This window comes from Rana temporaria, chromosome 3 (genome assembly GCF_905171775.1).
Source record: "Rana temporaria chromosome 3, aRanTem1.1, whole genome shotgun sequence".
NCBI lineage: Eukaryota > Metazoa > Chordata > Amphibia > Anura > Ranidae > Rana > Rana temporaria.
Window position 1 is genome coordinate 431,283,923 of NC_053491.1, and position 15,408 is coordinate 431,299,330.

General features: G+C 42.2%; 1 protein-coding gene across 2 annotated transcripts in view; it reads left to right on the plus strand.

Annotated features, from left to right (window-relative positions):
• LOC120933238 (serine/threonine-protein kinase N1-like) overlaps positions 1-15,408 on the plus strand; it is a 126,442-nt gene that overhangs the window by 49,685 nt on the left and 61,349 nt on the right. For both annotated transcript variants that reach the window (XM_040346336.1, XM_040346337.1), the window contains exons 4-6: positions 156-270; positions 5,739-5,884; positions 14,721-14,925. In XM_040346336.1, coding sequence (XP_040202270.1) covers positions 156-270; positions 5,739-5,884; positions 14,721-14,925 — 466 coding nt within the window. The remainder of the gene's footprint in view (positions 1-155; positions 271-5,738; positions 5,885-14,720; positions 14,926-15,408) is intronic.

Below are 15,408 nucleotides of genomic sequence, written 5' to 3' on the forward strand. Positions count from 1 at the left end.
AGAATGTTCTTTACATTAGCGGACAGTCAAGGAACTAGAAACCTCTAGAGGAACCCTAGGTTTCCACAGAACACAGGTTGAGAAAAGGATGTACTAGATTATACAAATACCCTTTATTGAAAACTAGCGTTTTTAATTGTATATTTATGTTACAGGATAAAAAGCTGTTGTCAGCTGCGCAGCAAATGTTATCAGAAAGTGATGCAAAGATTCACATGTTACGCACACAGATCCGCAGAGCAGCCCAAGAGACCTTTGGCACAGGAGCAGGTAAGGGGGGGGGAATAACAATTTCTCTATTGCAGTATTCCACAATCTGAAAAACATGTAAGGAACCAAAAACTCGAATGCCTTGCACACACGACCGTTTTTTACAACGAGAAAACTGCCATTTTTTATATTGGTCATGAAAACCGGTCGTGTGTATGCTCCCTAGCAGTTTTCTCGACGAAAAAACTGCCCGCAAAAAAAATGTAAACCAGCTCTCTTTTTTCTCGTCCGGTTTCCCGTCAGTATTTTTCTCGTCGCGAAAAACGGTCATGTGTATGCTTTTCCGAGGGGAAAAAAAACATGCATGCTCAGAATCAAGTATGAGACAGAAGCGCTCGTTCTGGTAAAACTAGCGTTCAGAATGGAGATGGCACATTCGTCACGCTGTAACGGACTGAAAAGCGTGAAAACTGAAAAGCGCGAATTGTCTCTCGCCAAACTTTTACTAACACAAGGATCAGCAAAAGCAGCCCAAAGGGTGGCGCCATTTGAAAGGAACTTCCCTTTTTAGTCCGGTCATACGTGTTGTACGTCACCGCGCTTTGGTCGGACGTTTTTTGCATGAACGTGTGTATGCAAAGCAGGCTGGAGAGGGATCACGTTGGGGAAAAAAACGACGGCTTTTTGCATGTCAGGAAAAACGATGGTGTGTACAAGGCATAAGTTGCTTTCTCAATTACAAGATTCTAATAGATGACCCACAATAAACTAAGGTTAGTCGTAGGCAGCTTGAATTCCTGCATAATCTACAAAAGTTTAAAATCTGACTGAGCTGGGTGGATAATGTCCTGCTTGCCTGAATTAAACAGTAAGAATTCACCTATCCACCCTGTTAGATTGGATGGGGGCTTCATGCTGCACACAGAAGGCTTTTTATCATAATGCATAGAATTCAATAAAGCGGAGGTTCACCCTAAAACAATTATATACCATTCCATCCAGCATACTGCTGACATGTACAGTATGCTGTTTTTTTTTTTCGCTGTACATACCGTTTTATACTTCTTTTTCTTTTCCGACTCCCACGGGGAATAGGCGTTCCTATGAAGAGGCGTAGATGATTGACGTGCGGCTAAGGCGCGTCACGCTTTCCGAAAATAGCCGGACTGGGACTCGGCTATATACGGCGCCTGCGCAGTCAGCTCCTAGTCTGTGCGCAGGCGCCGTATAGAGCCGAGTCCCAGTCCGGCTATTTTCGGAACGCGTGACGCGCCTTAGCCGCACGTCAATCATCTACGCCTCTTCATAGGAACGCCTATTCCCCGCGGGAGTCGGAAATGAAAAAGAACGATAAAACGGTATGTACAGCGAAAAAAAAACCCAGCATACTGTACATGTCGGCAGTATGCTGGTTGGAATGGTATATAAGTGTTTTAGGGTGAACCTCCGCTTTAAGATGAAAAACCTTCTGACTTTACAACCGCTTTAACAACTGACGACTCATCAGCTGTCAACTGACTTCCCCACTGAGAGCTGAAATGTAAACAAAAGAATGCCAGCAATAAAATATTCAGAAAAAAAAAACAGTGTGGGGTCCCTCCCAATTCATACAACACCCCCTGCCCCAAACCACCCCCACCCATGGTGAGGACATGTGGCCGGGTATTGCTTGGGGGCCTGGTATGGATTAGGGGGGACCCCGCACTTTAATTTTTTTCAGAATTTTTAATTGCCAACATTCAGCTGATGAATCATCGGCTGTTAAGGATGCGGGGGCCTTAAAAACCAGCTATTCTTCACATAGAATTAAAACTGGTGATCATTTTTCAACCGATCTTAATTCAAATCATTTGGATACATCCGAATCTACCAGCTATAGCCGGTAGCACCGATCATTGTATTCTGACGGAGGGGGAGGCTTCCTGCCATCAGGACATAATAGCACAGTGGGAGCGATTGCCCCTTTCCACTTCAATTGTGTGGATGGAGGAATCAGATCTTTTTATTTTTTTTTCATTCAACATGCTGGTTGAATGAAAAATAATGATGGATGTGCTGCCTAACTAGCTGTAAAAAAAATCCCGGATTGTCTCTTTACTTAAAAACTGACAGCTGTTTGTAGTTATTCAAAAACCTCTACTGGTTAAAGAAGTTTCTATTAGGGCTATAGAGGAATTGTGTGTAGGAGTACTTAGTATTATGTATTGCTCCTTATTATTGCCACTACGACTCATGTGTTTTTTTTTCTTACTGATAACTACAGCATCTTGTTTCGCACCTTCTTGTTGTGGAAAGGTGGGAGGACTTTACACTGAGGTCCTGAGATCGGAGATGCTGAAAAAAGACTGGTAGTTAGCTAGAAAGTTAGTGTTAAATTGAATTCCCTACAATGAAGCCCCAGGGATTCAAAGGGAAATTAAATGTTTGGTTATTGGTAGGCAGATAGTCAAGTGGTAAGGCTGGGGTAGGGCCCTTGTCGGGTAGAAGGTTAGTATCAGAGACAGAGAAGAATCAAAAAAGGCAGTGAGTAGGGCAGGAACCAACATGTCATCCCCAAATATGAACAGACCCCCCAACCATGTAATACCTGGGGGATGAGGTACAGGAAGTGACATGGTATAAGGAGGGAAGGTATATGAGGACTAGGCTTGCAACGTCACAATCATTTTTACTTGAGTCACTTATTCCATTATCTAAAATCGAAGAATGGGGTTGTGTGAATGTGATAGGGTTTTGTTTTTTTCTTTTTCAATTACTATTATTTTTCTTCAAAAAACAGAATAGGAGGATTATGCACAGAGAACATATTTGAAGCACTTAGGATATGCTTTATTTACATTCCTAAAGTGTAACTGAAGGCAAAACTTTATTTGTAGTTTTGGACAGAGTGGAGAGAACACCTGTCAGTTTTTATTGCCATCTGTGCCCCCATTAGAAAGAGACGCCCATTATCTCCTAAAGTGAAGGTGGAAGAAAATAAGAGCTTTTGAGTGGTCACCAGAATAGGAACAGAGGGGAAACCCTCCAATGGGGACATCAGTTCTGGTGATTACCAGGGATTTCCTCACACTTCCTGTTTTGGCTATAGGACAGGAAGTAAAGGGAAATCTCTTCAATAGTACATAAATGTCAGAAGAAAACCATGACGTGAGTTACAACTAGAGATGGGAAGGCCTGGGAAAAAAACTGAAAAGTTTAGAAAAAAAACAGGGTTTTTATTTCTGTTTTTTTTTTCAAAGCCATTGGAGGGGGGGGGGGGGGGGGGGTTCGGAAGGATTTAAAAAAAAAGGAGTGTGAAATATGTTCTTTTAAAATGAAAAATGTTATATCTATGATATGGTATTCAAACCATATAATGTGACCATAATGAAAGTTTTCTGAGACTTTTTTTTTTTTTGCAAGTTCTGTCAGCTAAAGACAAGCAAATCCTAGAATACAATTCAAGTAACACTGTAATTCCCAATGCAATTCTCAAACAAGAGAATGGGGGCACTGCAGGGAAAAAGGCTCCCGTTTAGTTTGCTTGTGGGCTCCATCTTGTACCTCCAGTTGGGTGATGGTTGGGATACAGTAGATTTCTGACATCTCAGACCTTAATTGACAGGTAAAAGGGCCCATTTGTCTGACACATTAGTTTAGCTTTATAACTTTTAAATGATTCCTATTAATGTACTCCACCATCACAGCATAATGTTTCCCTTGTTTGGTGGTCCGTGAATATTTTTTTTCTTTTCCTCCTCACAGTAAATTGGTGAGACCAACATCTAGAGTTTGGAATTATTTCCACAGTGCAATTCCTGCTGAGAACAAAGCTGCAATTTGCAAATATCGTGAGAATAAATATTCTTTTCCAAATGCTAAAAGGATGAAAGAACGCATCCTGGCATGACAGAGGTGCCCTAAAGTCATTAAAAATACTTTATGGAATGAAATGATGAGGATCAGAATGAAAGTGCAAGGAGACTTTTGCCTCCAGAGTTCCCATTGCAGAAACACTCTTTCTGCTGCTTCTGGATCATCACAAATTTTAAAAAGCAAGTTTAGTTTATTCACTGAACAAGCTTTACTTTTATATCAAGCATAATACATATAAAAGTAACAAAATTACTTTAAATTTGTAAAACCACCATTTTTAATGCCCTGTACACACGATCAGAATTTCTGATGGGAATAAATCTGATGTGATTTTCCGTCAGAATTTCCTTTTAAGCTGTCTTGCATACACACCTTCAGGCCTCGTATGTACACGACCGTTTTTCTTGACAGAATCCATCAAGAAACTTGGTGGCAGAGCTTTTTTGCCGAGGAAAACGGCCGTGTGTATGTTTTTCGTCGAGAAAACTGTTGTGGAACTGGACGAGAAAAGAAGAGAAAAAGTTCTCTTTTCCTCATCGAGAGTCTCAATTTCCTCGTCGTGTTTCTCGTCGGGCTGGTTTACGACGAGAAACACGTTCGAGTGTATGCTTAGAAACCACGCGCATGCTCAGAATAAAGTATGAGATGGGAGCGTGCCTTCTGTAAAAGTAGGGTTTGTAATGGAGATAGCACATTCGTCACGCTATAACAGACTGAAAAGCGCAAATCGTCTCTCACCAAACTTTTACTTAACATGCAGTAACATGAGATTAGCAAAGGCAGCCCCAAGGGTGGCGCCAGTGGAATCAAACTTCCCCTTTATAGTGCTGTCGTACGTGTTGTACGTCACCGCGTTTGAGAACGACGAGATTTTGTCTTGACAGTATGTACGCAAAGAAAGCTTGTCAAGATTCTCGATAAGCCTAACAAGGAACTCGTAGAGGAAAACGATGTTTCATTTACGACGAGTTCCTCGGTCGTGTGTACGAGGCCTTAGACCAAATTCCGACCGTCCAAAACACGGTGACGTAAAACAATACGACAAGCCGAGAAAAATTAAGTTCAATGCTTCAACTTGATTCTGAGCATGTGTGTTTTTTCCTTTGTCGGAGTTCCACACAGACGATCAGACATTGGAAAAAAATAAAACATGTTCTATTTCAGAATTCCGACGGAAAAAAGTCTGATTGGGCCCACACACAAAAATTTCGGAAATTCTGATCGTGTGCACAAGGCATAAGACTTTCTCTGGGCTTCACAATTTCCATAAATTTTAAATCTCTAGGTATAGCATTCCCTTACTCTATTCAAAATGAAAAAAAAAAGTTTGCCTTTCATTTTATTTTAGTGATTTAAGCATCTATGGATCTATAAAAAAATAAAACATCAAGGAGGACTCTGTGAGGAATCATTCAATCTTTATATTGAAGTGTTCATTGCTGAAGTGTTAATAGGATAGAGACATTTTTTAATTCTTTACATCATATAGTCAGTATATTAAATGAAGGGCTTTGTTTTTCCATCTAATAATTTACCTTTTCGATCATGGGGATAACTTATTTTCTCCATCATTGTATTGCTATGCTTTGTTCCTTTTTCTTTTGTTATTTTGTTGAATTAAATATTTTAGTTTACAGTAGTGGCATACTTATTGTCTTTCCTATCTGCCTTAGGCATGTCGGAGCTCTCACACACTGAAGTGCACATTGAGGAGCTGAGACACCACTACAGGGTGGAGCGGGCGGTGTCCGAGGGGGCAGAGAACGCCCTGAGGATGCTCGGAGGTGCCAAAGCTCAGGACAAGAGTGCGGTCAATGAGGTTTGTATAATGTTCATGTTTATTCCTGGAGTCTCTGCAAAGGGTGAGATGATTTACCACAGCAGTAACTCTGCTTTATTCCCACGACTTACAACTGCTATGACCCTTTTATATTTAACATATTGAAGTTATTACATTTCATGTGGGTTTGCTGTGCTCCTTATGCTCTGAAACTTACTGCAAACTGCAGTTGGTGTGGCGGCATGGCCCGCCATTCAAACTTGGTGTCACAACAACAAAAATTATAGTAAATGAAAATTCTCACGCTGACTTTTCAAACATCCCAATAACTATTCTTTTTATGCATAGGGCCTAGGAAATGTCTCCAATTAACCTAATCTAAATCCTGAAACAAAGATGTAACATATTGCAGCATAATAATCTTAGATGTGATGGCTACATTCGTTTCTTCGCTGGCTTATTTTCCTTTAGGTGATCCTGAGAGTAACACAATTTCCGTTTCAGGATGACAACACTCACTCGCTCTACTGTATCTATGGAGAAGCAGCGTTTTTACCCTAGAGCAGGGAAGGAAAACAGGAAGTCAATTATGTCAGATTAGCCCTTATTGGGTGAAACATTAGGGCTGGTCCTAGGCGGGGCTACAGTGTGGAAAATCTGGCTTAAATAAAGTTGGATGTGATCTGACGTTAAAGGTGTTGGGTCCATAGAATGTGGGTGGGCTTCCTTTGGTCAGCACCCAAAGTTCCAGAAGCAAGGGGTTTTCATGCAGGTTTGGGAGGTAAAACCTCTCTAAACTATCTCTAATAACACCACCCTCCTCTCCTTCATAACTTAGAGAAGAGAGTGCCTGTAGTCTTCAATTATATTGTTAACAATTATCCATGAGAAGAGTGCTGCATGGGCAGAGAGCACAGGTAACAAGATACTGTATTTGGTAGAATCAACAGATTTTTTTTGCTCTTGAAAAGACATGGCCATCTATACCAGCCTATCACAAGCTTTTTAACATGGAGGAACCCCTGAAATAACTTCATAACTTCCCAGGCTGCAGCTCAAAATACATTTGCATGATGGTCATTAGAAAGAATGCTCCTTTCATTTGTGGTCATTATGAATACCCCACCTTACAAATAACTAAAAGATCGTTGGTGTCAGTGGTTACCCTTTTTAGAAGCAGGAATTGCCTATTTTTCAACCTCTGGAGGAACCCTGGTTGAGAAAGGCTGATCTAAATTGACATTTCATAGTGGCAGGCTGACGCACATGTTGGCTTTAAAGGCATAATACCCGCGTTCAGACTGAGTAATAAAAATATAAAGCAGCTGACATAATTTGTTGAATACAAATTGAAAATACCAATATATAAACTTGTGCAGTGCCAAAGAAATTAGAAAAAATAAAACATCAATTAACATATGTCCAAAGCAATAAAGAATTGTGTCCATTCAAATAGTCCCAATGAAAAGTGCAAAAAAGTCAAGCTTCCAGATATAAAGAAAATCCCAAAGCTTTTCACTGTGAATGGAATACTCCACATGACACCAATAGTGAATAGCCCAAACCGTTTACCAGATAGTGTTGACTCCCAAAGTATTGTGTGGTCAGCCTTTAAGGTAATAATCTCTAGGGCTCCCCACACTCTCCAGTCACAGCCCCCACAAAGGCATCCTTACCAAATTTCACCATATTTCACCATCTCTGCATGATGACGTTATGTAAGACCACGCCCTACACGTTTTGTCATAGAGTGCCATGTCTTGTGGATGTAGATGGTTTAGATGTGCAGTTTTATTCTATATCTACGTAAGTGCAATACTTTTGATTTTTAACAAATATGTTACAAATTTACTACACTGTGGAGCTGTTCTTATGCCTTTTAATGAGTATCATATTTATTTATGTTTGGTGAAGATGCTTTTGTAGAGATTGTGACTGGAGAGCACTCTTCATTGGGACTATTTGAATGGACACTGTTCTTTACCACTTTGGACATTCGTTGATTGATGTTTTATTTCATATAATTTATTTGCACAAGTTTATACAGTACATTGGCACATGTTGGCTTGCTGTATTTGTCGGGGACTTCGGAAGTAAGAATGCCTACTAGAACGAAAAGAACTAAAACTGCTGTGGTTTCTACAGAACCAAATAGCAGAGTCACATTTCTTTAAAGAATTTGTCATATATTTAGGGAAAATTTTTCACTGTGGCTTTGTGGGAGTAGCAGAGACAAAAGTTGCTACAATTAAATACCACCATTGAAGTCTTCGAGCGATACAGGAAGATGGTGGATGACTCAATCTACTGTCCATGTAAAACGATATTTCATTTTACACTAGAAATGTCCTTTAAGGATACTTTTTGGGAGTATCCATTCTGTGGGAAGGGAAGACCGTGAGATGGTGAACTTTGTAAACTGTTTAAAGATATCGCTTTTTCCCCATATGTTTTTAATCTGTGGAAATATCAGTGTGCCCTGTGGGAAATGTTAACATTTTTCTCTTTGCCAACTGTCTACACATAATGTTACATTTGCGAAAACATTCTGTAGATTGCTTTAGGCAGGCCATACACGGGTCGAATTTCGAAAGAATTTTCTTTTGAAAATCTTATCTAAGAATTTTCTTTCGTATTTTGCACCATTAGTGGGCTGCAGCAACAGCCGATTTTCGTGCGGCCATCTAATTTGAGTAATCGGACATGTTGGAAATTTTTTGAAGAACAAACGATTTTCTAATCAATGATGGGAGAATCGTGCAAGAAATGTAATTGAAAAAGAAATGCGCAAGTGTAAGAAAAGAAAATTCCCGGAAAAAAAAAAGAAGATTCCCAGCCACGAAAATTCTTTTCTGTAGCATCATGAGGTGAAATTGAAGGCTTGGAGGGTCGAATTTTGAAATCAATGGTGGCACCATCGGATCACAAAATGCACACGTTTTCTGATTTTCAAAAGAAAATTCTTTCGAATTTGGACTATGCACGGCCAGCCTTACAATACTTTGGAAAGCATCAAGTGAACCTTTGCTTTGTCTATTCAGAGCAAAGTAACAATTCACTTAAAAAGGAAGTAAACCCTCTTAAAATAATCCAGAAAAAAAACACCTGCAAGAGAAAGGCATAATGAGCTAGTATGCACAGCATACTAGCTCATTATGTGGCACTTACCTGAAATCGAAGCCCCCGAAGTGCTCCTCGTTCCCCTCCACCGCCGCTGCCATGTACCTTTGGAGCTTCTTCCTGGTATCGCCGCTCCGGCGCTGTGATTGGCCGGCGCGTTGATGACGTCACTCCCGCACATGCGCGCGGTATCGACATAATCCCGGCATGATCCCATTTAGAATGCCGGGATGCTCTGTGCGCCTGCGCCATTATCTACGGCGCGCATGCACCGTAGACATCGGTGTAGTGTTTTCTGCATATATCTCCTTAACCGTGTAGGTTAAGGAGATATTTCTTGCACCTACAGGTAAGCCTTAATCTAGGCTTACCTGTAGGTGCAAGTTGTCAAAGTGGGTTTACAACCACTTTAACTTCCCCTCTTAGCTGCACATACTTACCTTCCCTTTGCGCCACCGCAAATCCATTCAAGAGCTAATAAAAATACCCTGTAGTAATAGGTATGGGGAGCATGTTGATTGGAGGCTCAGGCTCCTAAAGCTGGCCATACACTTGTACATTTTTGATCAAAAATTTGTATGAAAATTCTCAGTACATTCAAAATTTAGTTAGCCTTTTACATTTGATTTTTAAATTAATGGACTTTACAGAACAAAAACACATACACTCTTAGGCCTCGTACACACGACCGTTTTCCTCGACAGAATCCATCAAGAGACTTGGTGGCAGAGCTTTTTTGCCGAGGAAAACGGTCGTGTGTACGTTTTTCATAGAGAAAACTGTCGAAGAACTCGACGAGGAAAAAAGAGAACAAGTTCTCTTTTTCCTCGATGGGAGTCTCAATTTCCTCGTCGTGTTCCTCGTTGGGCTGGTTTTCAACGAGAAACACGATCGCGTGTATGCTTAGAAACCCGCACATTCTCAGAATAAAGTATGAGACGGGAGCGCACCTTCGGGTAAAAGTAGCTTTTGTAATGGAGATAGCACATTTGTCACGCTGTAACAGACTGAAAAGTGCAAATCATCTCTTACCAAACTTTTACTTAACACGCAGTAACATGAGATTAGCAAAAGCAGCCCCAAGGGTTGTGCCAGTGGAATCGAACTTCCCCTGCCATTGTATGTGTTGTATGTCACCGCATTTGAGAACGAGGAGATTTGGTCTTGACAGTTTGTACGCAAAGCCAAGCTTGTCAAGTTTCTCGACAAGCCTAACAAGGAACTCGTCGAGGAAAACGATGTGTCTTTTCCGACGAGTTCCTCGTTCGTGTGTACGAGTTCCAGGAAATGTGTTAGTTTGAGAATTTTTTTGAACAAAAATCTACTAGTGTATGACCAGTTTAACAGTGTTACAAAATCTTTAGCCTTCTATAAGTTCCGAGTGGTGACTTGGAGCTTTAACCTGGTGTCCTTTATTTGGCAAAAGGCACTTTTTTTTCTTTCGTTTTAAACAGAATGGTAAAGGAATAGACTCCTGCCAGGTGAAATTGCTTGTAATACATCATTTAATCCCACAATGACTTAATGCAACCATCTTTGAAAGGTAGGTGTTTGATTAACCGCTTAAGGACAGCCGCACAACGATATACGTTGACAGAATGGCACGGCTGGGCACAAGGGCGTATAGGTACGTCCCCTTTAAGATCCCAGCCGTGAGTCGCGCGCACGCCACCGATGGTGAGCTTGCGTCCCGGTCCTTAGCTCTGTGACCGCACTTGCGGGACCTGCAGACCTGATCGCCACTGGTGTCCTGCGATCGGATCACAGAGCTGAAGAATGGGGAAAGGTAAGTGTAAACAAACCTCTCCCCGTGCTTCCTAGTGAGACTGTCACTGATCGTCTGTTCCCTGTCATAGGAAACGACGATCAGTGAAGTCACACGCCAAGCCATGCCCCCACACAGTAAGAATCACACATTAGGTCACACTTAACCCCTTCAGCGCCCCTAAAGGTTAACCCTTCACTGCCAGTGTAATTTTCACAGTAATTAGTGCATTGTTATAGCACTGATCGCTGTAAAAATGTCAATGGTCCAAAATAGCGTCAAAATGTCCGATGTGTCCGCCATAATGTCACAGTCATGATAAAAATCACTGATCGCCGCCATTACTAGTAAAAAAAAAATAATAATAATAGAAATGCCATAAAACTATCCCCTATTTTGTAGACGCTATAACTTTTGGGCAAACCAATCAATAAGCGTTTATTGCGTTTTTTTTTTTACCAAAAATATGTAGAAGAATATGTATTGGCCTAAACTGAGAAAAAAACTTTTTTTTTTATATATATTTTTTGGGGATATTTACTATAGAAAAAAGTAAAAAATATAGCATTTTTTTCAAAATTGTCGCTCTATTTTTGTTTTTAGCGCAAAAAATAAAAACCACAGAGGTGATCAAATACCACCAAAAGAAAGGTCTATTTGTGGGAAAAATAGGACGCCAATTTTGTTTGGGAGCCACGTTGCATGACCGCGCAATTGTCAGTTAAAACGACGCAGTGCCGAATCGCAAAAAAGGGGCCTGGTCCGAGGCAACAAAATGGTCCGAGGCTTAAGTGGTTAAGCAGCAACGTAGCAAAAATAACAAAATAAAGAAAAGTCAGCACACCAACAATATTCTAAAATGACCGTTTAATGAAGTCCCATATCAGCAACGTTTCAAGTTTACATAGACCCTCTGTCTCAAGGTTAACTTTCTCATGGTCTCTGCCTGTCACCTTGAGAGAGACAGTCTGTGTACTCTCAAAACATTGGTGTTATTTTGCTGATATGGTTGTTCAGTAAACGGTCAATTTGGAATCTTTTGGGAGCGCTGGCTTTTTTCTATGTTTAGGTTTTTATTGCTGTCTGTGTCCCTGTTAAAGAGATTTATCCTCTCATGCCCTGAACACATGACCGGTTTTCTCGGCAGAATTCAGCAAGAAACTCGATGGGAGACGTATTCTGCTGAGAAAACCGGTCGTGTGTACACTTTACGCCGAGAAACCCGTCGGGAAACTCGTCGAGCCAAAAAGAGATCATGTTCTCTATTTCCTCGTTGGGCAATGGGAACATTTGGCTCGACGAGTTTTTTGACAGCCGAACAAAGAACTCGACGAGCAAAACGATGTGTTTTGCCCGTCGAGTTTCTCGGTCGTGTGTACGCGGCCTCACTCTATTTGTTCCGGTGGCCATTGTCACTTGAACTAAAATGAAGGGAAAATCCAAAAGTTTGATTTGAATGAGGGGAAATCTTCCACTTTGGGACGCTTGTTCTGGTTTTACAGGGGGGATTTACCTTTGCTTCCAGTTGTGGCTGCAGGGCAGGAAGTAGAGAGAATTTCCCAAATGGAACATAAAGGAAACAATAAATGATCACATGGGTTTTGACAATTCCCCACTCCATCCAAAATATAACAAATTAGTTTGGGCTTTAATGTGTATGTAAACTCTAGGCCTTGTACACACAGACGGACAGTCCGCTGAAAGCGTCCCCCCGGACCGTTTTCAGCAGACATGTCTGCCCGGAGATTTCTGTCTGATGGTTGTACACACCATCAGACAGAAATCCGCGCGTAAACAATACGCGGGGACGTGGCCGCGCCGTCGCCGCGATGATGACGCAGCGACGTGGGCGGCCCTGGAAGTTCAAAGCTTCCACGCATGCGTCGAATCAGTACGACGCATGCGAGGGATGGCGGTCGGTCGGACATGTCCGGTGAGTCTGTACAGACGACCAAACCCGTCCAACGGACAGGTTTCCAGCGGACAGATTTGTTAGCAGGCTAAGCAATTTTTGTCCGCTGGAAACTGTCCGATCCGCCGGACAATTGTCCGCTCGGGCCTACACATGACCGGATCTGTCCGCTGAAACTGGTCCGTCGGATCCGGTCGTGTGTACGGGGCCTAAGGATGAACTATACGTCCCTGTTTGGTCTGTTATACATACCCCTGAAAGCATTGTGTAATTTCTGTTTGATAAGTTGTTGGTTTTGTCAAAGAAAGGAATTTCCGACAACAAATGTTTGAGCTGGTTCTCAAAAGTTCTTGTGTATCAAATTCCGACGCACAAAAATCCTACGCATGCTCGGAATCATTGAACTTAATTTTTCTCGGCTCATTGTAGTGTTGTATGTCACTGCTTTCTTGGCGATCGGAATTTCCGACAACAATTGTGTGACCGTGTGTATACAACACAAGTTTGAGCCAACATTCTGTCAGAAAAAAATCCACGGTTTTGTCGTCGGAATGCCCGATTGTGTGTACGCGGCATTAGAGCTTTAAGACACATCATAACACTCCTTAACTGGTTGCCGACCAGCCGCGGTCGTTTTACTGCGGCAGGTCGGCTCCCCTGCATGAGAGCCCGTAGCTATACGTCGGCTCTCGTGCAGGCCACGCCGGTGTAGTGTCACAGTTTGCTGCCTATCCTAGAATGCTGCGAAAGTCACGTGGCGGCCAACTGCGCATGCGCGATGCGTTCCAAACGCAAGTGCGATGCGTTCCAATGGATTTTCGACAGTACACACCAGCGAACCCGGCATTGAGGGCGACGTGGATTTAGAGGAAAGTGGCCAGTCGGCCTCCGCTCGCTCAGCCTCCTGGCTCTTTTTTTAACATCCTCCAATCCACGGGGATGTCAAGGAAAGAGCCTGGATGCCGACCGAGGTTTCACTGGTGTGCACTGTCGTGAATGCATTGGAACGCATCGCATTTGCGTTTGGAACGCATCGTGCATGCGCAGTTGGCCGCCACGTGACTTCCGGAGCATTCTAGGATAGGCAGCAAACTGTGACAATACACCGGCTCTCGCGCGTGCGCCCCCTGCTCGCCCCCGACTCCCGTGCACTCCTGTGTAAACACACAGCTCCCGGTCCTGTCAGGGGGAGAAATGCTGATCTTCTGTTCATACAATGTATGAACAGAAGATCAGTCATTTCCCCATGTCAGTCCACCCCCCCTACAGTTAGAACACACCCAGGGAACATACTTAACCCCTATTTATTATAGCAACAAGTAAAAAATATTATTTTTTTTCAAAATTGTCGCTCTATTTTTGTTTAAAGCGCAAAAACTAAAAACCGCAGAGGAGATCAAATACCACCTCCTATTTGTGGGAAAAAAAGGACGCCAATTTTGTTTGGGAGCCACGTCGCACGACCGCGCAATTGTGAATCGCAAAAAGTGCTCTGGTCTTTGACCAGCAATATGGCCCGGGGGTTAAGTGGTTAATATACATTTGTTAACATGCAAAAATGGACAGAATAGGTCTGATTTAACCCTAAGCGGTGTGGATTTGGTTAATGTTATGTTGGGTATAAAACTTGAACATCTGAAGCCACAGATCATGTTTTGAAATGTAATTGCACTAATCCTACTGAGCTTTGCAGGTATTGGCTTAGATGATGAATATTTTCCTGTAAGAAAAGTAAAGTGACTGACAACTATAGAAGCAACTTCTCGCTGCAGCACGCAGTTAGCACAAAGAAAGTTATTATTATACAGGATTTATATAGCGCCAACGGTTTGTGCAGCACTTTACAACATGGGGGCAGACAATACACTTACAATATAAATCAATACAGGAGGGATTAGAGGGGCCTGCGTATTAAAGCTTACAATCTAGATTACCTGCAAAGTTCAGTAAGATTAGTGCCAATACATTGCAGAACATGATCTGTGGCTTCAGATGTTCAAGCTTATAGCTTTATCTCTTGTAAACTGAACACTGTCTAGCAAATCAATGTTTCATAGATTGTTTTTGGTTTTAATTAGGTACAAGCTCGCCATGTGGAGTCTCGGCAGAGGCTTGCTCTACTGACAGTGGCTCTACAAAAATGTCTAGAGGACCTTCCTGATGACCACCCTAAAGGATGCCTCCTACGAGAGGAGATGGCCATGTGTGTTTCTCCAACAAGACACAGCGCTCCTTCCCCCTCTGCTCCTCACAGCACTTTCTCTAAATCAGCCCCTCTCACAGGTAATGCTTCCCCACTACACACATAGAATATTTCATATTAGCATAATGTGATTTTTCTTTGTGCCACTCCATGGTTACATATGATTGGTTGCTCTACCCTCATCCAAACCACAAGCCACCAAACCACCAGTGAAAACTATATAAAACCTCACCAGTCTCTCTTTTGTCCTTAGGACTGCATTACTGGTGACCAAAGCCACCCTGGCTTTGGCCAATTATGGCTCTCTGTTTTTTGCAAGCTGTGATTGGACAAGCATGCGGGTCATAGTGCATGCTTGGCCAATCATCAGCCAGCGATGCCGCAGTGAATTATGGTCTGTGAAACGTAACTCGAATTTGGCGCGAACGACCCGTTTTGTTCGTATTTCGACGAACGATCGAACATACGATGTTCGAGTCGAATATGAGTTTGACTCGAATACGAAGCTCATCCCTATTAAAAAGTTCAGAGACCCCTGTCTTAGTGAATTGACCCCCAAGTCC